General features: G+C 39.8%; 2 protein-coding genes across 5 annotated transcripts in view; one reads left to right on the top strand and one right to left on the bottom strand.

Moving 5' to 3' along the window:
* Positions 1-5124: 5124 nt before the first annotated feature.
* On the top strand, positions 5125-13966 carry SRI (sorcin). The gene is made up of 8 exons (XM_085310468.1): positions 5125-5249; positions 6256-6339; positions 9503-9572; positions 10235-10278; positions 11337-11484; positions 11647-11760; positions 12493-12551; positions 13260-13966. The coding sequence occupies exons 1-8, from the start codon at positions 5199-5201 to the stop codon at positions 13284-13286; spliced, it is 597 nt and encodes a 198-aa protein (XP_085166594.1). The 5' UTR covers positions 5125-5198; the 3' UTR covers positions 13287-13966.
* Positions 13967-16580: 2614 nt separating this feature from the next.
* Positions 16581-27090, bottom strand: part of ADAM22 (ADAM metallopeptidase domain 22) — a 123766-nt gene continuing 113256 nt past the window's right edge. For all 4 annotated transcript variants that reach the window (XM_085310467.1, XM_085310466.1, XM_085310464.1 and 1 more), the window contains 2 exons: positions 24121-24244; positions 16581-23432 (listed from right to left, as the gene is read on the bottom strand). In XM_085310467.1, coding sequence (XP_085166593.1) covers positions 23412-23432; positions 24121-24244 — 145 coding nt within the window. In that variant the 3' untranslated portion in view covers positions 16581-23411. The remainder of the gene's footprint in view (positions 23433-24120; positions 24245-27090) is intronic.

The following is a 27090-nucleotide window of genomic DNA, read 5'->3' as shown; positions in this document are numbered from 1 at the left end:
CAGAGTCACAGAATGGTTGAGGTTAGAAGGCACCTCTGGAGATCATCTAATCCAATCTCCCTGCTCAAGTAGGGTCACCTCGAGCATGTTAGACAGGATTGCGTCCGGGCGGGTTTTGAATATCTCCAGAGAAGGAGACTCCACAGCCTCTCTGGGCAACCTGTGCCAGTGCTCCGTCACCCTCACAGTAAAGAAGTTTTTCCTTATACTCAGGTGGAACTTCCTGTGTTTCAGTTTGTGCCCATTGCCTCTTGTCCTGTCGCTTGGTGCCACTGAAGAGAGTCTGGCCCCATCCTCTTGATACCCTCCCTTAAGGTATTTGTAGATTCTGATAAGATCCCSTCTCAGTCTTCTCTTCTCCAGGCTAAACAGGCCCAGCTCTCGCAGCCTCTCCTCATAGGGCAGATGCTCCAGTCCCCTCATCATCTCCATCGCCCTACGCTGGACTCTCTCCAGTAGCTCCACGTCTCTCTTGTACTGGGGAGCCTAGAACYRGACACAGTACTCGAGCTGAGGCCTCAGCAGGGCAGGAGGGRCAGGATCACCTYCCTYSACCTGCTGGCAACACTCTTCCTAATGCAACACAGGACACTATGGCCCTTCTTCACCACAAGGGCACAGTGCTGGCTCACAGTTAACTTGTTGTCCACCAGCACTCCCAGCTCCTTCTCTGCAGAGCTGCTTTCCAACAGGTCAGCCCCCAGCCTGTAGGGGTGCATAGGGTTTTTTCCTCCCAAGGTGCAGGACACTGCACTTGCCTTTGTTGAACTTCATGAGGTTCCTCTCCRCCCAGCTCTCCAGCCTGTCCAGGTCTCTCTGAATGGCAGCACAGCCCTCAGGTGCATCAACCACTCCTCCCAGTTTGGTATCATCAGCAAAYTTGCTGAGGAGGCACTCTGTCCCTTCATCCAGTCACTGATGATTAAGTTGTTCAAAACTGGACCCAGTACAGATCCCTGGGGGACTCAGGCCTCCAACTAGACTCTGCACCACTAATCMCAACCTTCTGAGCTCTGCCTTTCAGCCAGTTCTCAATCCACCTCACTGTCCACTCATCCAACCCACACTTCCTGAGCTTATGTAGGAGGATGCTATGGCAGACAGYGTAAAAAGCCTTGCTGAAGTCAAGGTAGACAACATCCACTGCTATCCCCTCATCTACCCAGACAGTCATTCCATCACAGAAGGCTATCAGGTTGGTTAAGCAGGATTTCCCCTTGCTGAATCCAGGCTGACTACTCCTGTCCACCTTCTTTTCCTCCACATGCAGAGAAATGACATCCAAGATTGGTTCATCACCTTTCCAGGGATGGAGGTGAGGCTGACTGGCCTGTCATTTCCTCAGTCCTCCTTCTTGCCCTTTTTGAAGCCTGGAGTGACACTGGCTTTCTTCCAGTCCTCAGGCACCTCTGCTGTTCTCCATGACCTTTCAAAGATGATGGAGAGTGGCCTAGCAATAACATTCGCCAGCTCCCTCAGCRCTCATGGGTGCATCTCATTGGGCCCATGGATTTGTGGGTGTCAGGTTTGACTAAATGATCTCTAACCTGATCCTCCTTGACCAAGGGGAAGTCTTCCTTTCTTCTGACTTTCTCTCTTTTCTCCAGGCTCTGGGATTCATGCRGGCTGACCTTAGCAGTGAAGACTGAAGCAAAGAAGGCATTCAGTAACTCTGCGTTCTCTGTATTCTTTGACCCTAGGGCACCCACTCCATTTAGCAGCAGGCCCACATTTTCCCTAGTCTTCCTTTTGCAACCAATGTATTTGAAGAAGCCCTTCTTGTTGTCCTTGACATCCCTTGTCAGATCTAAATCCAAATGGGCCTTAGTCTTCCTTGTCATATCCCTGCATACTCTGACCATGTTCCTATATTCCTCCCAYGTGGCCTGTCTCCATGCAGGTCTCCTGCCCCCTTTGCTTGACTTCTTACTCATAGGGATACACTSATCTTGAGCTTGGAGAAAGTGATGTTTGAATATTAACCAGCTCTCTTGGACTCCTCTTCCTTCTAGGGCCCTCACCCATGGCATTCCGCCAAGTAGGTCCCTGAAGAGGCTGARGTTCGCTCTCCTGAAGACCAGGATTGTGATCCTTCTTATTGCCTTGCTTCCTCCRTACAGGATCCTGAACTCCACCATTTCATGGTCACTGCAGTCAAGGCTGCCCCCAACCTTCACATCTCAACCAGTCCTTCTTTGTTTGTTAGTACAAGAACCAACACCTCTCTTCACTGGCTCTTCACCACATACGTCAAAAACTTATCATCAGTTCTGTGCAGAAACCTCCTAGACTGTTTGTGCCTAGCTGTGTTGTCTTTCCAGCATGTTGAAATCCCCCATGAGAACCAAGGCCTGTGATCATTAGGCTACTTCCTGCTGTCTGTAGAAGGCCTCATCATCTTCCTCTGTTCCTGATCAGGTGGCCTGTTGTAAACACTCACAACAGTGTCACACGTTAGCCTACCCTTTAATCCTTACCTATATGCTCTCAACTCACTGTTCATCCACCCCAGGCAGAGCTCGATAATATTCCAGTTGCTCTCTCACATAAAAGAGCAACTCTATCATCCCACTTTCCTGAYCTGTCTCTCCTAAAATGCATGACTGCATTCCAGTCATGCAAGCTATCCCACCACRTAATTGCAATGAGATCAYGGTCCTGCAATTGCACACAGATTTCTAATTCTTCCTATCTACTCCCCATGTTGCATGCACTGGTGTACAGGCATTTCAGAGAGGTAATGGAGCATGCAGGTTTCACAGGAGGGTGTACGTAGATCCCCCACAGCCATGTTTCACGCACGCTTCCCTGGCTGCATGCACCCATTGGAGGCAATTTCTGTAMAACTAACACAGTTGTAGTACCTTAATCTAGTAACTAGTCTATATCTGATGTGTTTATTCTCACTAATATAGTTAAAAATGCCTTCCTGTTATCTTTAAGCTATTTGCCATACACATATATCACATTTGACATTTTGTTTCTCTTATCACTCTAAAATCTCTTTAAATCTTATCATTTATATTCATTGCCATTTATTTTCAATCTTTCTAGACTTTAGTCATTTTATCACTGTACCTATATCTTCTTTTAATTAGGGAAGCTTCTTGCCCAGATATATTAACTGTAATCAGTGTGTGTACAGCACAGTATCTCTGATAATATATATGGCACGCAGATTAAGTTTGGTAAATAGAACTATCTGACCACTGCACAGTTTTATATTAACAAATGCTACTTGAATACTCTTCTGAGATGGGTATTTCTTAACCTGAAAAACTATTCATATTCATTACTTTGTTTCTCCGTTGCCCTAAAAAAACAGGCTTTGTGTATGCTACTCTGTGTGATAAAGACAGGAAATAATGATTTCCTTCTTTCATTTGACAACTATCCTGAATATTAAATTTCATAGAACAACATACTTGTCTCCTTACTGGCATGATCAATGGCATTAGTGCAACTGGCGCTGAAATAGCAAAAAATGTATCATAGAAACACCATCTGAAAGCTATGTTTATAGGATGACCTAGAAGCTGAGAAAGATGGCTCACTCTAAATGAAAATTTTCCTGTAACGTAATTAAACTAATAGTCCTAAACTAATACAGTCCTACACAAGTTCCTCAGAAATTACGCTAAACCAGCAGAAAATAAATTGTTATTTTATAACAGAAAATAACTGTATTTCCCCTGYAAAGCCTTCACCAGAATATTTGTCTCAGTTAATGGAGTTAAGTGAACAACTCTTCTGGCAACTTAATCAAATACCTCTCATAACAAAGAAGTTTAAATACTTTGCAAATAAGTAGACCAAGCCATGGTCATTTCAAGTCACTGCTGCTTTCTGGGGTACTCAAGGGAACAAAGAATCAGCAGTATTAAAATACAGGTTGTACCAGTGAGTTCTTCCAGTCTAGGGGATGCTGTTAAACAAAAGTTTTGCTCTGCACTGGCTGTGACTCTTGAGGKTAATTGCCAAAATCAGAGCTGCCTCAGACTGTAGATTGCTGGTGGGGCATGGCAGGAAAGGCCTTTTGTAATTGTAGTAAAACACTAAATTTCCTACCTCTTTTGTGTTTTGAAGGAATTTGGATCTACTGACCCAAAAGAAAACTGAAAAGCTGATCTATTTTCTATCTTTAGGATAATGGATAGGTGATTAGACTTCAAAAAGTGTACCAAAAAAAAAGTACCAAAAAAAGTGGAGGACATGTTTAACGTAATGAACAAATGGATTTTGTGATATATRCACAGAGAATAAACTAATGAGCTTACATGCTTTACTGTCTTGCCTTTTTATAAATCATGGATGGGTGATTTAAAAGTAATYTGACATCAAGGTTCGTATTTAACATTTCCAGAAGTTTCCAAATGACGTAGTTGATAACAGTATGACAAAGATGACTGGGAAAAAAAGTTGTCCAGCAAYACTGTGGGTTCCTGCACAATTTCAGCTGACTGATACCGCCGTGGGCTGCCCACATCAGCGTGAAGCCTCTTGGCATTACTGCTGCCGCTCACTCGGATGCACGGCTTCTTTTTTTAACCACACACAGGTGCTGCTTCCCCGTGTGTGTTTGAACAGCTGTACCCAGGGACACCGCAGAGGTAGTCCTGAAGTTACAGAGACAAAACTCCGCTACCTCAATTTCAAGCGTTTCTTGTCAGGCACAAACACGAGCAGCTGCTAGGGCGAGACGACGAAAACGGACGCCCCCCAGGAGCTCCCGCAACCCCGCCCGCAGGAGACCCAGTGACGCCCAGTCCCCGCTCCCAGCGAACCGCCCTCAGCAGCGCCCAGGGAAACGGGCGGAAGAGGCCGGTGCCGCGCCCCTGGGGAAGGCCGGCGGCCATCAACGTCCACGGCCACAGGCACTGCAAAGTCCCAACCACCGCCGCCCTCAGCAGCGGGGCGGGAGGAGCCGCCCCGGGCCGCTGGCCCGTACCACCCGGGGCGGGCTGGCGGGGGGGCCCCCCGCTCTCGGCGGCACCGTGTCGCGCTGCTGCGCCGCTCGGGGCGCAGACGGGCGGCCGCTTGCCTCTGGCGGGGTGGCGAGGCGCGGAGCCGCGGGCAGGCGGCCCTTCCCGGAACGTGCCCGCCGTGTCCCCCCCCCCCCCCCCCCCGAGTGGCGGAGTGGTTCCGCCCGGGCGCTGGCCGGGCGGTAGTGAAGGCGGCCGGGCAGGTGCCAGCAGAACATGGCGTACCCGGGGCAGCCCGCCGCCGCCGGCGGTTACTACCAGGGCGGGGTGAGAGAGCGGCGCCGCGCGGCTGGCGCGGAGAGCGGGGGTGGGAGGCGGCGGCGGGGCAGCCGGGCTGGGGCAGGGCCTCGGTGGGGCGCGGAGTGCCGGAAAGGGGCCGTTTTACGAGCTCTCCGCGGCCTCAGGGGCAGCCAGCTGGAGCGGGGGTTGGGGGGGATCCTGCACCGCGGCCGGGGCCCGCGGGGGCCCTTCTTTGGGCCGGGGCCGAGCGGTGCCGCAGGGCCCGGCGCGGGCTGCGGCCGCGGCAGCCGCGAGGCCCGAGCCTACGAGGTGCCGCCGCTGAGCGGGCGAAACGCCCCCGCTCCCCGGCGGGGGCTGCCTGCGCCGGCTCGCTGCGGAGCCCGCCGTCCTCYAGCGAGGTCCCGTGAGCAAGGTCTCACCACAGGCTGTTCTCGCTTGTGGTGGGGTCAGTAGATAGCCAAGTAAATTAGCCTTAGCTGCTCAGAGCTCCGGCCTCCCCACCCTTAAGGGGGGGGAAGGTATAAACATAGTTATACTTCAGTTGATAATTTGTTTAACTCAAGATTAAAATGTGTTCTTCTGCCACATTTCTGTTGAGAATCAATACTGTAAAAAAACTCAGAATATATATTAAGTACATATTTTCTTCCAGATACTTTCCCTGCAGAGCTGTTTTGCTTTAGCTTTCTTGAAATACAAAGAAAACTCTRTAGGGCCGTAGAGACAGCCTATCTTCGGGGCCTCATTTTCTGCTGGTASTAGACTGTAAAGTTTTAAGTTTGATGAAGTATGGCACACTGCTCAATCAGCTGATTGATCTAGTGCAAGGTTTTACACTGATGTGTTTAAATCATAAAAAATTGGTATACTAAGATTGTGTTCTTTTTTTAAAAGAATATTTTGTGGAGAGGTTGRTATGACTCTTTTACATGTGTGTATAAAACACAAATTGATTCTGAAGTAYAAACATTACAGTTTCTTACAGTTAACTGAATCATTCATTTATACTTAACTTTGTTTGTGATCTCTAAAGTATGGAGGAGCTCCAGGAGGACCAGCGTTCCCTGGACAAGCTCAGGATCCTTTGTATGGTTATTTTGCTGCAGTAGCTGGGCAGGTAAGCTTTTAAAATGTTATTTATTTGTTGGGAGAACACTATTTTTCAAGTCTTTCAAAAAAAAAAATCTTTTTTCTTGGTCCTTCTACTAAAATGTGCTGGAACTTTAGAAGAGCTAGTTAGCATTAACATTACCTAGAACTATGTAGTTACTATACAGGAACGATGCAGTTACCTGAAATGTAGCAACTGAGTTTTGGCTCAGTCCTTGGGTTAGGGRCTGCTGTCAGCTTCAAGAAGAAGCCAGAAGCCTTCTGGAAACATCAGCTGTGGAGATGGCTTTGCTATGAACAGGAAAGATTAATAAGAAAGAAATCATTATGTCATGAAGTGGCTTGATAGACTTGCAAATGGAATAACAATCTTCAGTTGTGCCAATATCTGGGTTTGCTTGTTAGATAGGGTCGTTATTCTTTCAGAGAAGGGAGCATGCACAACTTTGATTTTTTAGGCTTCTGTTTCTTTTTTTTTTAACCTGTTTTTTGTCGCTATATTTTATATTTCTTTCCTGTAATTTTATGTAATATATTATTTCTATATGATTATGCATGTTTCTAGGAATAAGTATTTCTTGCAGTGGATTACAAAGTTTATGAACAAATAAATTAGATTTATTGTGCTAGAAGTTCTAACTTTGCTAGTAGCATGCATTGTGTAGCTATTTATTGCATGTTTAAAGGATGTACGCAAATCTAAAACTCTGCTCCTGGACTTGATATTTGCGGGTACACATAACTACAACATAAAGGTTTAAATTCAACAGACATAGCTGAGGTTTCAATTTCTGTTTTAGSAGGACTGCAATTTATGTTATTGCTTTCTATTGTCTCCATTATTCTTCTAAATTAACAGTGCATCTTACAACCTAAATATTACTACTTTAATGTTGCATATGAAAATACATAGACCATGCAATTTTTTATAATAAATGAGAACATTGGAATAACCTGCATGTAATGAGACAGGCCTCTCTAGTAAGGTGGAGCCTAAGCAAAATTCTGCTGAATGAATGCTGACAATTTGCCTGCCAGCTCAGAGGGTAAAGCATCTGGGTGCCATCAGATGGTGTTCAGGAATCAGTAGTCAAGCCAGCAGCTTACTCTGGAAGAACAAGAAGGGTCACAGTGTAAAGAGAAGGAGTGAGGTAATAGCAAGCAGGAAGTGCCGTGGAGAAAAGGTGACAAGCTGGAGCGCAGTGAAGCACAGAACCGTGCCCAGCTCTCCAAGTGAGGCATGGTTTCTAAAACTTGGGAATCAGTTGAGGTAATGGGTATAATCAAGTTAATACATCTCTTAAATACTTCCTTATTCCTAGGAATCATTCCTTCTTAAAATAACGTTTCAAAAACAACCCAGTTTATCCTTGGAATCAGAAGTCTGTTTCATTGAGTACTAGATGTCCAGATGTAAAAATCCTATAAGGATACTGTGAAATGGAACAGATAAAATATCACTTGCCTTTGTTCATCCATGCAAGTGTGTTAAAACCTAAATCTTACAGCTTTTAGGAAGTGCTTATTACAGAATTATGGCTTACTGCTCTCCCTGTCGTGCTTTTTCACCTAAAAAGTATACGTCATCCCTGAGCTTTCTGTGAAATAGTTTACAACAAAAATTTTGCCCTAATTTAAGGAATTCATTTCCTTTGTTTAGGAAAAAGTTGAAAGTATTGTTTGAAGTCTTTAATAAATGAATGTATCTTTGTGGGAACTGATAATTTTCTTATTAAGTCTGTTTACAAGCACCTATGCTGGATGTAGTTTAATTCTTAAGTTCTATTTTTAGAAAAGAAATTAAAAAAAGGGAAAGGTCGAGGTGTTTTTTGGTAGTGTTAATCACCCAGATAATGCCTTTATCTTAGAATGCACAAGCGCTTTAAAGATAGATTTGCTGCTGAATATACATGGCTAATTCAAATTGTATTTTTGAGTTTTCCTGTAAATTTAATGTGTTTACTACATCTATATAGTTAGGGCTGATAGACTAGATTGGAAACTGATAGAGAATCAAAATGTTACTATTTTTTTCAGACCTTGTCAAATGTCATCTAGTATAATAATAATAATGTGCTGTATTGTATTTCTGAAAGTTATCTGGCTGTACCATTGTGACCAGTCCATTTAGTAGCATATCCCAGTTGTTAAAAATACATATATTAATTTATAATACATAAATATATTAATATATTTATTAATTTATAATAGAATTAAAACCACATACATATATAAACCTTAGGAAAATGCTGAAGCAAATAAATTTATTTAAAATATAAGGCAACTCTTGTTTTTGTATCTAATGCTTTACATTGAAGTCACACTGGTTTTTACATCTACAGATATAACGCACCATCTTTGAATGAGGTTAAATTATACTCAGACTCTCTGTGAACTGAGGTTCATGTGATGGGTGTGAGGAGTGTGACCTAGAATTCCAACTCCGCTTTTTACAGCTCATTCCTTCAATGACTTGGCAGTTGTTTTCTGTTTTACCCTGAGAGAGATGCTTTGCAAGGGAGTCATGTTCAAAATTGCACAGATAGGTATCTTTTCTGTTTCTTTTTTTTTCTCCTGTCTTTTAAAATTCTTTATTTTCTGCTTTCATGTGTTTAGATACCCTACTATTCCCAGACAAATTTTTAAATTTGTCAGTGTTAAGTCTGCCTTGGGAAGAAGGCATGTATGATCTGTATTCCRGGTTTCCTACTGTACAATGAGATCRTAAATGTTTACTTTCACTTTAAATTCATACCTATTAACTTGAAATTAATACTTTGAGTGGGGTTGAGTTTCTCTAGAAGATTTTATGCCTTAGTTTCTGTGCACTTCACTCTCAAGTAGATGTTGCCAGTATTTTATGCGGTTAAAAAAAAAGTTTAGAGCAAACCTGCTCCTAGTCCTGTTTGTTTGGGGGTTTTTTTTGTTTGTTTTTGAGTGCATAAAGTCACTAGATGTGAGAGCTAATGCATGTTGCAACAATGTCAACTGAAGAAATACTATTAGAGATACAGGTTATAAAAAGCAGTTTCTGTCATACATCAGAGAGGCAGTCAGTTCTGTTTTGTAAAGATAACTAGTTTAATGCCACTGAAAAGGCAGTGGGTGCTAGGAATAAACTGTAAAGAGGGGATTAAAATTCTAGCTAATATATCTYCTGTTACCCAAAGGATGGACAAATAGATGCTGATGAGCTACAGAGATGTCTGACCCAGTCAGGGATTGCAGGAGCATATAAACGTAAGTCAGCAAACAAAATACCCGTAACCCTAAAATACGTATATTCTTATTATATCTACCAGAAAAAGCATGCAGTCGTGCTTTCTGCAGAGTTTTCCGTTTGCATGGCAAAACAGCTTTCTTGACCTGTGGACTACTTTCAGATGCAAAATCTCTGTACCTAGTTTTGTGCATATAAAGCTTTCCTTCCCCACTTGGTTAGCTCTCAACTACTGAGCTGTGGAGCTGAAGAAGTGGTTTGGTTTGGTTTGAAGTTGAGCTTTGATATTGACAAAAAATTGTATGGTGGAACTCCTCTGTCAGGGTGCTTAGTGTTTGATTTGCAAAATTGAGTTTCTATGTGTAAAGCTGTTTTGCTCAAGTGATCTCTGTAGTGAAACAAAATAATAACTTTGATTGAAACCTAAACCCCTTATAGATTAAGTTAAGAGCATATTCATTTTATTTATGATCTCAATAGTCTCTAGTTTGTGTATTGTCAGTATTTTTGACAAGTCATGATAAGAAGCTCTTACTTGGATCAAAACATGTATGACTATATACAGTAGAAAGCAATTATTTAATATATTGCATAAAATATAATAAGCAATTTTAATCTTTTATGTAAATGAAAATTAGTCATTCTTAATACAGCTGTTACTTTTTTTTTTTAATTTAAATAGCTTTCAACTTAGAGACTTGCAGACTCATGATCTCGATGCTGGATGTATCCTTTATTATGAAATGTAAACATTTTTTACATTACATGAACAAAGATAAGACAATGTTTGAAAGCTGGGAAATGCTTTGTAATTTCCATTCAGACCTTAGTTTATATATAATTATGTCAGGTATGACTGTGGGCAGCAAAATTCCCTTCTTACTCGATTTTCAGGATGAAATAATAATTCTAATCAATGAGGCTTTCAGTAGTTGACCTTTTATAACACATGGTATGTCTCTGAGTCTTGGGGACTGTTTCTCCATTGAATGTGTAAGAAGTYAGGTCTGGCATCTCAGGACAGAGGTTTGTGCGAATCACTCATTGTGCTTTTAAAAGCAGACACCATTGTAGATGTCCTAATGAATGTAAATGTATGTATGCAGGCTGAATATAATCTAAGGCCTCCTGAATCCTATTCCTCGCRTGAGTCAGGTTCATGTACCTTAGAAGGACGGTATATGGCATTCAGCAGTGGGACCTGTGGAAGACTTAGGCATATAGTGCAACCTTAGAACCTTTGAAGACTTTTAGTTAAAACTTGTAATGTTCAAATGTCTTTCTAGTTTTTTTAAAAAAAGAAAGAAAGAAAGAAAAGAAAAAAATAAATTAAACCGGAAGGGCTGTGAGCAACCTGCTTACAGTAACAGAGAACTGATGTTATTCTAACTTAATATTTTTATTTGGCATCTGTTTTTATTTCAGATACATATGTTATTGATGATAACTGCACTACAGTGAGTAAAGAGAGGATAGCCAGATAAGCTACATTTAGAAAGAGCAAATAGTTTTATAAGGCTTCACTGAGGAAATAGTGGGGAGAGAGTGATTTCACTGACCTTTGGTCAGAAGTATTGTCCATCTGTGCTATGATGCTCTAGTTAGTTTTCTATGAGAAGACATAATAACAGTAAAAGATACTCTGAAGCTATTACAATATTTTATTTCCTCCACTTAGAGTTTTGAACCACAGATGATAAAAATACTAATTTCCATTGAACAGAGGGTTTTTTTTTTTTTAAGTTTTGGAAGCTAAGTAACTTTTTTCCTAGCTTTGGAATCAGAGAGATATGTCTGGTACACTGGGATTTAATGAGTTTAAAGAACTCTGGGCTGTGGTCAATGGCTGGAGGCAACACTTCATAAGTTTTGACAATGACAGAAGTGGCACAGTGGATCGTCAAGAACTAGAGAAAGCCTTGACAAACATGGGTACGTTGTGAAATTTTCTTGCTTTTAACACTGAGGCTGACTCTCAGCCTTTCCCAGCACCCATTAAAGTCCTGCAATAACTGTCACATTTCCAATAAAAATTGTGTTAGATTGTGTTAACTTACCTCTCATTTCAATATGGACTTTTTTCTTTTCAAATAGGATTTAGATTGAGCCCACAGGCAGTGTCAGCAATCACAAGGCGATACAGCACCCGTGGAAAGATTACATTTGATGATTACATTGCCTGCTGTGTAAAACTCAGAGCTCTCACAGGTATGTTGATTATGGACTTGTTAATGCCATCTCCATAATATATTCTTATTTAATAAAATGTGATTACTAAGGATTACTTGGGCATTTCAGATTCAACTTTAACTTTTATGTAACACAAAATAGGTTTTTTTCAATGGAGTTTACATGCAGAACTAATATATTTATAGAAATTGATTATTTAAGACTCCGTTTAAGAGAGAAATAAAATTAATACAAGATTTATTCCATAGACTAGAAAAGTCTTCAAAACTGGGGAACACTTTATTAAACAGGCCCTGAAGGATGGGTGGGGCACTCTCAATGTCAAATGATAAATAGGAAGATTTATCATACATATTGAACRTGATAAATATGAAGATTAAGAACTGAAATTTAAATCTTGGAATTAATTGTGTTCTTTATGAGCTCTCATCCATGTGATTTTCTTTTATTTCCTTGCCTCCATTTTGCTCTGCCCTAATTTCTGTTTTATTACTTCTTGGAACCTTGAACCTTTTTTTTTATTTCGGGATGAAATTCAGAAAGGTGAGAAATTTGCATGAAATGATTTGTAATTATGAGGAGCAATATAAACTACTGGTTGTCTTCTGATACTACGAAAGACAACTTGGAATAGGGGTATGGCCAAATCTAAAATGAAAGTACAATGCWTTTTAAAAAAGAAAGAAAATGATTAACTGTAATTCTTCTTACTTGATTTTTGTATATATATTTTTAAATACATTTTTGCAGAATGTTTTAGAAGAAGAGATGCATCTCAGCAAGGTTTTGTAAACTTCCAGTATGATGATGTAAGTAAACTTTAAGGAATCGTTTAAACTTACGGGGTAAAACTAAAGAAAAACTAAAAAATAAAACTGAAGAGAAACAGTAATGATTTCAGTTTGTGTTTGTATTCTCTACTGTTAYGGTACCCGAGAGCCTGAAGATCCTGTTTTTTGTTTTGATCAGCTCTTTTGGAATTGAGCTAGGTAGAAGAATTAGAGTCAAATCTTCTCTTACAAAGTTTTTACATATTTTGCAGAGGTTTRTTTAGATTTCATTGTACATTTTGTCAGGCTCCCCAGAGTTTAAGAACATCTAGAGCAGATATACTGCTCTTCAGGCTCGGCTTCTCTGTTACACGCTTACCTACACACATGCACACAGACATGCCTTTTTTTAGGCTTAGTAGGCATTTGGGGGGAAGGGAGGGAGGGGCAGGATTCTAACCAGTCAGGTTTGTAGGACTTGGTTTCCTGACTGCATCTCTGTGAGAGAAGGAGAACAGTATGGTGTGTAATTGCTGGGTTAATTTGTTGTTACAAAGGAGAAGTGCTTTGTTTTAAACCATTAGCTAATTTTCCTGTTCAGCTTTAAAGCTTTGTTGTTCATGGACTGAACATGCTTACAAAAAAAGAGTAGTGACAATGGGTATGAGTAGTGACAATGGGTGTTTTAGGAGAAAAAGAAAACTTGTTCTGTAGCATACATTTAATAAATGATTTTTTTTTTTTCAGTTCATACAGTGTGTAATGAGCATCTAAGTCAAAAAGAAGGAAGCTGTGGATGATCACAATTACCACATTACCATTCCGGTTTGTCTTTTGCTTTGCCAAAAGTTATCGTGATTGTATATCTTAATATTGTAATTTGCATATTTTAAAATTACTGAATTATGCACTTGCCTTTATTTAGTTTTAATAATGATTAAACTAAAGTACTGTCATCTTTAACCTCTATTAAAGATTTTTTTTTTTTTACATAAACTTGTAAGTCACTATGTGTAACTCAAATTATGTAGACAGTAAACTTTTCTGTAATGTATTTACTTCTGACCAGTTTCTGGAGTGCAGCTTGTCTTATTTCAGACTTAAACAGTATCATGTAGACGATGATACATAAGCTGATACGTATTCTTTTGTCTTTGACAGTATAAGGCAGATGTACAAATAGAAGGAGTTAGCTTTTGGAATCAACATTTTACTGTGATCTGTTAGAACATCAGAAAATTGAAGTTGCTTGTTTTGACAGCGAGGTGTTTTGGGGATAAGTCAGTGGCACCAGGCATTGTAAATTGACCTTACTAGAATTTCTTTCAAGCAGGGATGTATAGAAATGTAGCACAGAACTTTCAACAGAGTGATCTTGTTTACAGTGGTTTTATTCCAGAAAAATTATCATTCTGTTTGTGTCTGTATATTAAAACACTTCTAAATGTTTAAAACTACTGTCAGTTTAATATATGTCCCTTTTAACTATGAACTTTGTCAGACTACAGTTACCTGTAAATTTTTCTGTCTTCTTAACAAGTCCTCTTCCTGCCTTTATAGAAAGACCAAAAGCCACTTTGAAAAACTTTTACCCATCTACTTCAGATCACAGCATGTCATTACCTCTGCTGTGGACCTTACATAAGGGCAGCTACAGAAAAGCAAGACTTTTTGGCCTGAGATTTTCCAGGGCAAAACCGATTTAATTTATAACAGAAGTAAAAACAGTTGCCCTTTTTAAGAGAAGAATGGCAGAGGGAGGAACATAAATATATGGAATTAGTTGAAACTTTTTTCCAATTAAATAAAGTCTTGGAATTTTGGTTAATTTTTGTCATTTCTGCCTGCCACAGAAGAACAATAGATTATTTTTTTCCCAGCTTTACCTAACGCAAAGAATCCCAGATTCTTGCTGTTAGAAGAATTGTATTTCTTATCATGGTTCAGGGCACTTCTGGCAAAGGCACGCTTCTAGGGAGGAACCTTTGTCCTTGAGGATGAAAGCACGAAGTAAGTGTGTGTGAAAGTAAAAAGTAACTCTGTCAGTGGACAAACAATGGAAATAATTCTCAGGGGAGGAGGCTTGCTGCAAGATGTGGTTTTAAACCCTTGTCAGCTGAGAATAGTGTGGAATCCTGGTCTCTAGCTTCTAGGCTATAAATACAAAGTGGGCTGGTACCACCTGAAGAAGCAAATAGTGCTTCTTAAAATCCTGTGTATAATGCTTTTAATTTCATTTCAGAAGTTCTTTCTGCTATGAAAAGTGAATTTTAAAGGCATGAATGTGATTGTACTTCCACATTCTGACTGTTGTACACTGTTTTGTTGCATGTCAAGTTGGGAAACAGACACTGAATTTTACTAAGAGCCTTTCTAACATAGCAACCAAAATTTAGGTACAGAGGTTGACTGAAGTAGCCAAGAGCAGTTCTGCTGTAGTTCAGAAAATTCATAGCTGAAGCGATGAAAGTTAAGAAAGTGTGATGCAAAAAGCCATTCTTTCTGTAGGATTTTGATTAGGCTATTTTGCACAAATGCGGTATTCAGTATCCTTACACCTTAAAAATGATGAGACTTCTTTACCAAAACTCATTACCTGCACAACTTTTATCTCATATTTTTACTTAGTTATGTTTCTGAAATTACTGATGACTATGTGAAGGAAAACATTACACAAGAATGAATGTAACATTTTTGTGAGTGTAACTTAAGATGATCTGAGGCCTCCAGAAGTTCCACAGTCCATTACACATATGAAGTTCTGCTATAGATTGAGACATACTGATGAAATAATATGTGGGAGTGAAATTGCACCTACAARTAAAAGCTTGGCTTAACTGTTTAGCATCTGGACTGGGATGAAAAATAGTCCAGTTTATTAAAATAGATTTATTGTGAGAATAGATAAATGTGGTATTTTGGGAAACAAAATACAAAGTAGGTGAGGATTTGGTAAGGTCAGTCACTATTTATCTGTTTTTTTTTTTTAATGTATATGTGTGTGTGTGTGTATATATACATATACTTTTAAAGTGAGTGGGCATAACTAACGTCTACAGCACTGAAAGAAGAGCAACATATACTCCAAGTTTGCTTCCTCAGTTTACTTCCCCAGGTGGAATTACATTTTAGTGCTGACCAACTACTGGGTCTCAAAAGACTGCAAAAACAACTAYATACAATGTGTACAACCAACATGTTTGGGTTTTGTTTTGTTTTGTTTTTTTTTACAGATCTTAGAAACACTAAACAAAGAAACCTGTAAAGCAAAGAGCGAGCTCCAAAAACCAGGAATGAATTCTAGTTTGAACCAAAGAAAGAGTTGCCTTTTGTTGTCAATATGCATTTCCAAAACCATAGGGTTCACAGGAACTGATAGGTTAGATCATCTTTCTTGTCCATATAGATGCAAACTGAGGGGAAAAAATGTGATTACTATTGAGTGATTTTAAGCAAAGTTGTCATATTACCAAAAAAAAAAAAAAAAAAAAATCCAAAATGGCTTACCTATTAAGAGTATGTTCAGCAAGCAACTTGAAGTTACGGTCTGGTTGTTTTAGCAAGACACAGTTCTCTAACTTAAAGAGCTTCCCTTTCCCAAAAGGCATATTGGGAAGGTTCCCTGTACGATTGCAAGTGGGGTGATTGCTCTTGAATTTCATGCAAATTGGGAATCATTTTGCTGCTGTAGGCTTGGTTCTCTGCAACAGTAGTCTCTAGTTTACAGAAATACATGATTTTGATTACTATTAATGGGAAGAAAGAATTCACACGCTTTTCTAGGTTGCCCTCAGACATGCAGACCTAAAGTACAATAATTTCAGGTTTATAACTGTGGGAACTTAAACCAAAGCTTAAAAAGCTTGTAGGACCATTTTCAGTTTTAAAAAGTGCAAAATAATAGCTTCTGGATTCTTTTACTAGCCATTATCGCTTTTTCCCATGCATTCACTGTCACTTTTTAAAGAGAACTTTAAAATAGGATAYGTAAGTGTAAAGAAAATGTAAATGAAGAAATGAAAAAGAATGTAAAGAGAGACTTGCAAGAACAAAATACACACCAGAGTCTTTGTCATTGAAAGTCACTTTACTGATGTTACAATATGTTAGTTACATTGAAAACCACAGGCATTGTATTAAATACTCTCATAGAAGTGGATATTGTGATGCTGTTATTAAAAGTGAGCAGGAATTTAGAATACCAAATTACAATGGTTTTATTTATAAAAAGCAACGTTTTGTTTAGCTACATGAAAGCCAGATTCATTCACTTCAACAGCCCAATGCCTGTAATGTTTATGACAAAAATATCACACTCAAAGCTACAAAGTTGTAAATTGCAATGCTTCATTTTGGTGTTTGTCAAAATCTTTTGTTTCTATTTTGTCATGTAAAAGTTTTTAAAGGGTTTTGACTAGCAAATACAACAATACGATGTAGACTGATTGTTTTTGCTAACATTAGCCCGGTCCCAGTGGTGAAACAAGATTCTCCTTACCTCTCTAAACATTTTACCAATAGGGGCTAACATCAGTGAAAAAATAGATAGCTTTTTCTTACAGCAATGCCCAAGATCAACATTAGCACAAAATGAAGCTGGCAGAGCCAATTGGTATATTCTACCCCAAAAGYTTTGCTGAAAGAACTGGTCATACTGTAAATAGTGTTTTCTCCAGCAGATTAAAAATTCTGTAATGTCTTGCTATTCTGAAAAAAATATTTTGCATTTATGCAACAATAAAAATAAGTATTGTATTCTATATAAAACACTACATATTGTAATATATCTTTACCCTTAAGAAAAAAAATCAGGTTATATATTCACAGTTTGAGTATGTTCTGGACTGTATTTCCAAGCATAAAATACGCAGATTCTCTACACAGGCAGTGAGCAGGAGTCCTTGTACCAATTATCAAAATAAATCAGTATTTACTGTTACACAGAGCCTTACAATATTGCATGATTAGCTGCTAGCACCACTCTACTTACAAGGTCTGTCAGGCCTATATACAGGAATTTCTAATTTGGTTGTAAAAATAGACTCTGCATGCTAAAGTTAGAATATATAAGGTCTTAAGGCCTCAAGTTAATCTTTCTTTAATCAAAACTTCTTTTTATTTGAGAAATACAGAAACAAACAAAAAGTTATCTTCTTGCTTTGAAATTTTATGCTTTAATAATTAAAAATAGTATAAGATACCTATTCTTCTCCTTTCAGAGAATGTTTTTACTGCTTTTCTCCTCTTATWTTCCCCAATCTTCCTTATCTCAGTCTAAGTAATATTGTAATTATGGCCTGTCTACGTAGTAGAAATTTTCTAAACAGTTTTAAGTTGGATCATCTAAAGTGATTTTGTAACTGATGTGGATTTGATTTTAGAGATTTAAAACACCAGATGTGGCCAGTTTTAAAGTCAGGTACAAAGCTTCTCAAGTGTGCGAGAACAAACACCTTCCTGTGTTGTGAACTTATTTTCACTGCTTGTTTTGGTTACTTGTCTCAGATACCATATTTATGTTGATGACTGTCTTCTGAATAGCTGAAGAAAACGGTTGTGGAATGACAAGATGCCACCTGCTGGCCGTGAGAGCTACTTCTTGCCAAAGTTTACATCAGGATCCATACTTGAGTCACCAAAAATATTTTTCATAAATTAACTTGGAAAATATTCAGCCCAAAGGAGTTTTTTAGTGTAGATGGACCAGCAGATATTCTAATTTCTTAGCATATCGTGAGAGTCCTTTTTATCTTGCAACTATGTCTTCACAATCAGTTCACTGTTTTCTTCTTTCCTGATCTATTAGTCTAACAGTTATGTCCACATAGGAACTCTTCTCCACCATGCAATCCTGGGACAATAAAACTGTACATATTTGTCTTCGGGGAAAAGACCAAAATCAAAATGGAAGCCGAATCTCATACTGCCCAACATATGTCACAGGGTTTAGAAGCAGTGCAAATAGCAGGGCAGCGGCAGTCAGAGGGACAGTCTATGCTGGGCCAAAAAGATAAGAGACCAGAATGCTCAAGCTCTTAAAAATGAGTTACCAGCCTCACACTGTGGTTGATAAGTGTGGCTCACAGGGCTTGCTAATGACACAGATATTCAGATAGCTCAGAGGAAGAAACAGATGGTCCTGAGACTTAGAATAGGGGAAATAGGAGAACACAGCACAGCTTTCAGGTTAACAGACTCAGTGATTAAAGCGACTCATCCTCGGAAAATGGTAGAGGATGAGAATGACACAGGATGACTGAGACACCAAATGCTGAACTAGTGTAAATTGCAAATGAGACACGAGGCTCTATCAATTACTTACACTCTAGCAAGGGCAAGAAATATATTTACAGCACCGTAAACAGCACTGGGAAGACCTTATCCAGAACATCATGGGGAAAGGCTTCCACCTTTAYAGCACCTTTGTAACATCAGCTTCTCTTGAAGCTGGTTAAGCTTGATCTTAACCAGCAATCACACAACGCTCCTAGTGGATRTAACTATCCTTCAAGGAAATGCTTTCTGGGGAGGGGGAGCGGGCAGGGAGATGGAAGGGAAGAGGAGCTTGCCTAGTTTCAAGCTGGAGTTTGGTAAGGTTATTTACAACAGCTGGGTACGGGACTCGGTGACAAAGCAAGCCTGAGGAGCAAACCTGCTATCCCATCTGACTGTGGAGCCTCCTAACTGGTTCACTTTATGTCCTATTGGCAAAGGCAAACATCATGCGTTCTCATAACCTGACGGATCATTAAACATGCTGTGTATAGCCACGATACTAAGCAGTGAAATGATTGCAAATTTGGTCAGAAGTATACACATACTTGTCACAGCATATGTAGCTATTCTTAGCCCTGGTTTTGAAAACAGACATTGCATTAATGTTGACRGGACAATCCAGTTCATTTAAAATCAGCAATGGTGAGTCAGATAAGAGGACTTGGGTACATATTGGCTGTTGACACAGTTGGGTATTTTTTTCTTATTTTGATTCTGGCTATAGCCCARTGGTCCATTTGATTATTAGCACAATCAAAAGTATTTAATGGAGGGAATCAGCTTAACAGGTTCAAGATCTCATAAACCAAGAACAAAACTCTTAAATCATTTAGAAGTAGCTAACTTTAAAKACATATGTCACATTTCAAATCACATAATTGGCAAGTAGTGACTTGCAAGTTCACACTGAGGCAAAGATATACTTACTGAACAATTTCTTTAAAAACTAAAACTATTTATAACAGTAATATAACAAATTTACATGTAAATTATCAATCACAACCATTTTCTAGCATACCGTCTAAATATATTCATCAAAACATATTCTACAGTGTGGATTACTGAAGTTCTCATCTCAACAAATCCAGACTACGCAGGTAAACTTTTAACTGTAAAATGGTGGTATCACACTGCAGCATTATTATTTGGATATAATCTCTATTTTTTTTGTCTCCAGCAGTCAACCATATTATTTTAAATTATACAAGATTCTTCTCCCACATGCTGAAATACACAACACTACATTAAGTAAGTATAGCTCATCCTGCAAATCCTATGCTAACATGGACAACTACTTGTAATGTGTTGGAGATGAACTGACGACCTCCCCATTTCAGCAGGTATTTACAACCACGAAYAAGTTCATTTATTAAAAATAGGAAAATAAAAATAAAATCAGCAAATAAAAGTCTGAATGTGAATGAGTCAGCATGACTGAACTACCTTATTGACCACACAAACACACCATTTTACACTGGGTGAGGTATTACATGGCAATTTAATATTGCTATTGCCAATATAACTGTAACTACTGTGGTTAAATAAAAATATCTGCAATCTCCAGGGTTACTAATCTGGCAGTTTTCAAACACACTACATTTTAAAAGTAGAAAACCATAGAATGTAACCACCAAACAACTTCTCTTTTTCACATCCACTGGCTGTAGAGGCTCATACAGCCCTACAAGTTCAGGTTTTGYGCAACAACTTAATGTCTCCAAGTTACCAACTCAGTGCAAAATTCCCTGCAGAACAATTTTGCAAAAGGCAAAGTTTCATGATGTTCTCACTCTCTTGACCTCATCCAAGTGAAAATCAGTATTTATTTAATTTAAAGTTAGTACTCACTAGACTTCCAGTCACTGCGTATCTCCAAATATGAGAGTGACTGCTAAAATTAATGTAAGCACATAGCTGTATCGTCAAATGCTAGGAATGAAAGATACCAAAACAAGAGAGTAGCTGAAAGTATGTGGTACATCACTGAAAGAGAGTCAGGAGAGTGCCTTATTTTAAAAACAAGCTACGAACATTACACAAACAGCCAGTATGTTACATTCAGTTCTGTCTCCCAAATCTTGCTGCTTCTTGACAAGGGAAAGGGGAAAGGGACGAGTAAAGGATAGTAAACATGAAATAGCCACAGAATGTAATGGGATTATCCAAAATTACATGCCAATCTGTATTCAAACAAAGTATCATAAAAGGCACATGATAAACAGTCCAGTTACTAAGGACAAGACACTACGACGGAAGGAAAAAACAGCTTCCAGGTGACAGAGTAACATAGAGGCTACTGGGTTAGTGTAATTTCCTAATCGGGGTTGAGGGTCCAGTTCAAAGTCCAGTGAAATCAATAAAAGACTTATATTGACTTCAAGTGATTATGGCGCCAGCCCTGATTTCATGAACTATACACTACCAACCATCTTTAATCCAGCTACCTACATTCAAATTAAATCTTTGCAAAAAAATATTCTTCAGTGCTGACAGATATTTACTCTTCACAAAAGTGCAGATTTTTTCCYTAAAGCAATGAGAAGTGACAGGCTCCTTCCAGACGGTCTGTCTGCAAACTGTCCTCACTCATTTGTCCTCCCCCTAAATACTTACCAGAACCTTGTGACTGTGAAGGAAATCATTTCAAGGCCAGTATTTTGTTATAATTCAGCACACAGTCTAAATCATAAAATACAGTGYGTCTAAAAATCTTCTTACATACTTTACAGCTGCTGACACGTTTAATTTTTTTTTAATTTAACCTTATATATATTTGACTTTACCAAGAGACATAAAAGTTAAAAAAAAAAAACACATATTAAAAGGCTGCAAGTGTTGGGTCCACTTACTAAAGGAAATATATGAAAGAGGTAGAAGATTCAGAAACACCTTGGATGCTCCTGTCATAACAGTATCAAATTGTTCGTCCAGCTATTGGGCCAGGTATGCTACTGCATCTTACAGAAACAGACATTTTATTCTGTAATGTTACTACCTGGGGCTATGAATTTGTCACTTCTGGAGAGCTGAAGAATTATAAATTGATTTAATATGCCCATTTTTCTTACCAAATGCCAATTTCCTATCAACAGACCATATTTACTTTACAATATCCTTCAGAAGTCTCAGGTATTAGAAATTTAAGAGCAACATCTCATTCAGCCCTTAACACATGGACCACTGGCAGTCAGACTAACACCACTCATTTATGCACAAGACCAGCATTTCCATGGTAAAGGCATGTTGTTTCCAGGATCTTTTTTTTTTTTTTTTTTTTGGCTGAATTCATTTGTACTCAGTTTAAGGCCCAAATAAATTGTAAAGAGGATTTCAAGGACAGGCAGCATAGCATTCTAACACATGCTAAAGGAGATTCCAGTAACAAAGATAAATTAAAAATAGTAAAGAAACTGGCTACTTGCCTAGCGCTTGTATTATCATCTAGTGTAGTGAAATCTTCATGCCTCTCATAAGCTACACCTTGCCATCTAAAACGGTGCCTGAAATGCTTTACCAAATATATACAGTAAGTCTCACCAAAAAGACTTGACATYACCATAGTCTGAACTGCCTGCTTACAAGTATTCCCAAACTTCCAGTAAGTTTGTACTCAACAGTAGTTAAAGACTCTTTCTCTGCTATCTGCAGAACTAGTCTCGGTTACAGCTGTGTGAGGCTACACTACTCATCATACTGAGCAATGGATTTTGGCTGGTTCCTTTGAKGATGGTATCAGACAAAGTCACTGCACTCTGATTTCTGCACTCCATGACACAACCGAGATTGTCAATCACTTAAAAGGTAGGGTAGATTTTGGTCAAACACCAGTTTTGAAGAGACACACTTTTACAGTACTGTATCTTCTGTATTTCCAAAGTTGTCTGCTCATAATATTAAAAAATTTGACGTGTGATGTTAGTCATGACTGTTTCTTTAGGCATTTGGCAAAATATACTTATGTGTAACAGCTATTTTTGACATTATCAAATGTTTACATATATACAATCTGTATACTGAGATTATAAACAAGTAAGGTTAAAAAAAAAGATATAATCCTTGTTYGTTTGAAGTTTATGTAAAATATTTGTCTTTCAAAGCTCGAGATCCTGTCACAAAAATCCTATATTTCTTACTCCTGCATGCTAATTTCTACTACAGTATGTTGTTTGTCCCTTACATGTGGAAAGTAAAGAACACAAGGTTCATGCATACAGCGTACATGTTTACATCGGCTGCGCTCTTCAGAGCACTTGTTCTCAATTCTGATCTGCTCTAATTTGAAACTGCATTAAACCAAAGAAAAACCGCTGTTACTTGGGACTTGTAAATTGACTGCGGCTGTAATTCTATATAAATGTATTTGTCATCATGCGGAAGAGCCATTATCCCTTCTTAATTTTTATGATTTGGTTGTTCTTTACATCAAATTCATAAAATCCTTGTCAACAAAAAAGGACTGCTTTTTCCCTTCCAAATGAGCGCAGGTTGTCACCGTGATCGCCGGCGCCTGTTCGTCTTTCATATTGTCTGAAGAGCAGATGAATGTGCAACGACTCAGTGACGCCGAGTTCCTACAAAATCTGCAGCAAACGGTTCTGGTGTCACCCTGGGGAACGAGCGGAGCTAAATGGAGGTCTCCCAGAGCTGCAGAGGGRGGAGAAGGACCACAAACGCACGTCACCAAAGGAAAAAACAGGCCACTACCTAAACAGTGGTAAGCGCTTGTTTGGGGACTCGCATCTACGTCGCCTGGGTCTCAAGTGAGAGGCAGGCCGGTCTCATCCTYGCCTCAGGCGGGTTTATGCTCAGCTCAGAGTCAGCAGATTCATTGGGAACGTTTCAGCAAGGCTTGCTGAAACCCCAAAAGTAGATTTCAGTGATTTTTTTTTTTTTTTGGTTACTCAGTATCTGCTAGGGCCACGCTGTGCGACACGAAGAAGGGAAAGGCTACCATCGCCCGGCGGCGGCAGCTGCGAGCCTCCAGGGCCGGGACGCCGGGCTGCACCGCGCGTCGCAGGGCCACTCCGCTGCTCCCGCCCGGCCTGGCAGCGCCGCAGCCGCCGGGCTCGACGCTGCAAAGTCCTTGCACGTCCCGGCCGGCCTTGCGCAGCTCCACCGCGTCTTACTTAAGCTAACGGGAGCTAACGGAGCAGGGGCAGCCACGAAGGCTGCTCTGATCTGTGCCAGAGGTCAGCCTTCGGCAGCTGCTAGGGTTAGAGATAGGAAGGAAAAGCCGTTTTTGCTCTCAGCGTTACTCAAAGACGCGGATCTACCATGCTTTCCTTTTGAACAACTACCCGCAAATCAAGTCCCTGACAAAACGCACACGTACCCTGGCACTCTGCCTGTTAGCTTTCTTCTCCTCGTCAGGAAGCGGCGGCATCGGGTACGGGTACTTTCTGCTGGAGGCAATAGATCCAGTGGATGAAGACGGAGACTTTGCAGGAGAAAGTGTCCTGAGATGTTGAAACACACAAAATAAATGTGATGTCTCTGGGTCCGAGCACTGCAACAGCAACTGCCATTACTCTGAAGTTTGGTTCAGAGCCAAGTGTTCACTATTGTTTATTCTTAGCTCGGTATTGGGAGGGAGTAAAAGTTGATAGATCAGTAGTCTAAAACTTCATGACTATAAAGGTATTTATAGCTTTCAGGAACACTGGAAGAAAAATTAAAATTTCCCACCACTTATTAGGACTGTATTGCATAATAAATGATTTCTTAAGCTGCTTTATGCAGTACTATAACTAATCGTTATAAAATTAACAAATCAAATCTGCAATAAAATATATAGAAAACTGAATGACAGACATGGCATTATGAAACTTAAGTAGAAACAGTARTAGTATAAATACAAGCTGAACAATGTCTTCTGCCAGTGGATGAATAAATGACAATATCATCGGTGTCTTTGTGTATATCTTACACAGCTCATATATTGATACAAACATAGCAAAAAAAATCTATTAATCTCTAACAACACATTAATTTACACAAATGCATGCACTTAGAGGCCAAACTGTTAGTTGTGAAGTAACAAAGGCATATACAAAGTGCTAATAACAAATTATTATACATGCAAGCATCATACAGTGCATATTGTTCCAGCCAAAGAAAGAGTCTGATGAGAATATACAAAAATGGACTGATTAGTCAGTAGCAATCAGCATTTCTGTACAAGGTGAGTAGAGTAAGCAGTAGCAAGTAAATGTTTGTATCACATGAAAGGTATTCTTTTCATGTCAATAAGGCATCAGCACATTATTGACTAAAATTTTATACCCAAGAAAAGCTCTTATGCTTCTGTTTGGAGATTCTGCACTTTTCCCACTTGAGAGGTTTCTATCAGGTTCTAAATCTGGGCAATGTAAAAGGATAAAAAGCCTCAAAATAGCAAACTTGAGCTACCCTGGCATTTTTGTTCTGTTTTGCAACCTAAGGGCATTTTTCAGAGGCCTCCCCCTAGGGCGGGCACATCACCCAGCCACCCTCTGAGCGCTTTTACCCTAAAATCCTCTGATTCCAAAACGTCCCCTGGGGAAGCAGTTTATACCCGAGTTCCAAGGCAATCAAAAACCCCTCGACCGCAGCWAGGGGCTGTGCTTTGCGCAGGCGCGGACTCCAGTGACGAGCACCGTGAACAGTATCACTGGTACCAAGGAGCAAGGGGAGACCCCTGGCAGCAGCCCCACCGCCTGGCAGCAGCTGTAGGATCCCCGTGCTCTAGCCTCTGGACCGACAGGTGCAGGGCTCTTTTGCATCTGGAATTGTTTTGCATCTCTATTAATTAAGTGAAATTCTTTTACCTTTAAATAAWTTTTCTTTTATTTTAGACTAGTGCATAATTTTATCGTGTCTGTAATTCCCTGTGACAGCACACTTTTGGCCCCCATACAAACAGTGACTGATGGCAGTCGCAAGCAACAGGGTGTCCATGGAAATTATATGTTGGCAGCTCCCCATGATGCTCTAATGCCTTGTGCTGTAGCCTCAAAGATCAGCAGCACTTCTCATAAAWATTATCTTGGTACCATTTTTCAAATATTGAAAAATATATCTTCCACATGTGCATTTTGAGGACCCAGTAAGATCAGCTGGACATGAAAGTTTTTAGAAGAAAATTTTAAACAGCTRCTGTAGTATAAAAGAAGGCATTCACACATCACAGCATCATAAACCTGGGCACCAAACTGCACGGTCTATGTTAACCTTTTTTTTTTTATTTTTTAATGYTTAGAAAAGTTCCCGACAGTGCTCAGTGCACTGCTGTTCACTACACATATGAGTCCTCTCACTTGCAGCCACMTTTGGACTGGTAGGGATTCTTAACACTCAAACTGTTACTAGATCCAAAATTTAAAAAATCAGAGGAGAGGATGAGGTGGGAAGATAAAGAGGGCAGAACTTACAGATTATCCATAATCCAATTATTTATTAATTTTACCCTACAGCTGTAGTAGGATTTAAGATCTTCACGTCTAAACTTATAATGAGGCACTTGAAAACTAAAGAAGGGAACTGAGGGTGTGAGACTTGGTGGGGTGCTCTGCACAAGCGAGCTGTTTGCTCACCCCGGTGCCAGCTGAGCGGCAGCGTGCAAGATGATGGCACTGGCACCCCATCCCTCGTGCCACATCCTCGTGCCACGTTGCCTACTGCACATCACCGACTGCTCCTGCCAGTTACTCTGACCACCACCAAATAAACCTCAGTAAGGTGGAAAGCCATGGATGAGCCTATCTATCTGCACACCAGCTCACGTGACCCAGAAGGAGCTGTATCCCCACAAGGCTGGGGCATCTTGAGCACTTTTCCTGCACAGCAGGTACCCGAGCAGGATCCTGCTGAGCCTGGAGCCAAGGGGCTTTCCATCAGAGTYCAAAACCTAACCTGTACAATGTAGYTAGGATTTCTCACAGAAGAGGTGGAAATCAGAATCAGACTCAGTGCTCAAAGTTTGTGCAGCCATCGTATTTAAAAGAAGTTGCACAGAAGAAAGTTGAGGACAGACGTCTCACAAGAGATCTGTGATTAGCTAGTCATGGATATTAGATATTTACTTCTGACTTAATGTCTAGAGCACAGGTGTCTGGGTGAAAGAATCTACAAATGAGCACCAGCAGAGAGCATGACTAAACAGCTGAATTTGTATCGTTGAATCGCCAACGGATGATAGCTACAACTTTGCACTGCAGTCAATGGAGGCCTCTGAGATGACTAATACCGAACATCTAACTTTTAGATCCCTATGCTGGTGGTGAGCCAGAAGAACCCACTTTCTGACACGATCGTGGAATTTTAT

The sequence above is a fragment of the Rhea americana genome, unplaced genomic scaffold (genome assembly GCF_003343005.1).
Source record: "Rhea americana isolate MKP2758 unplaced genomic scaffold, rheAme1 scaffold_32, whole genome shotgun sequence".
NCBI lineage: Eukaryota > Metazoa > Chordata > Aves > Rheiformes > Rheidae > Rhea > Rhea americana.
The sequence above is the reverse complement of the archived record's forward strand: the minus strand, read 5'-3'. Positions and strand labels throughout refer to the sequence as shown.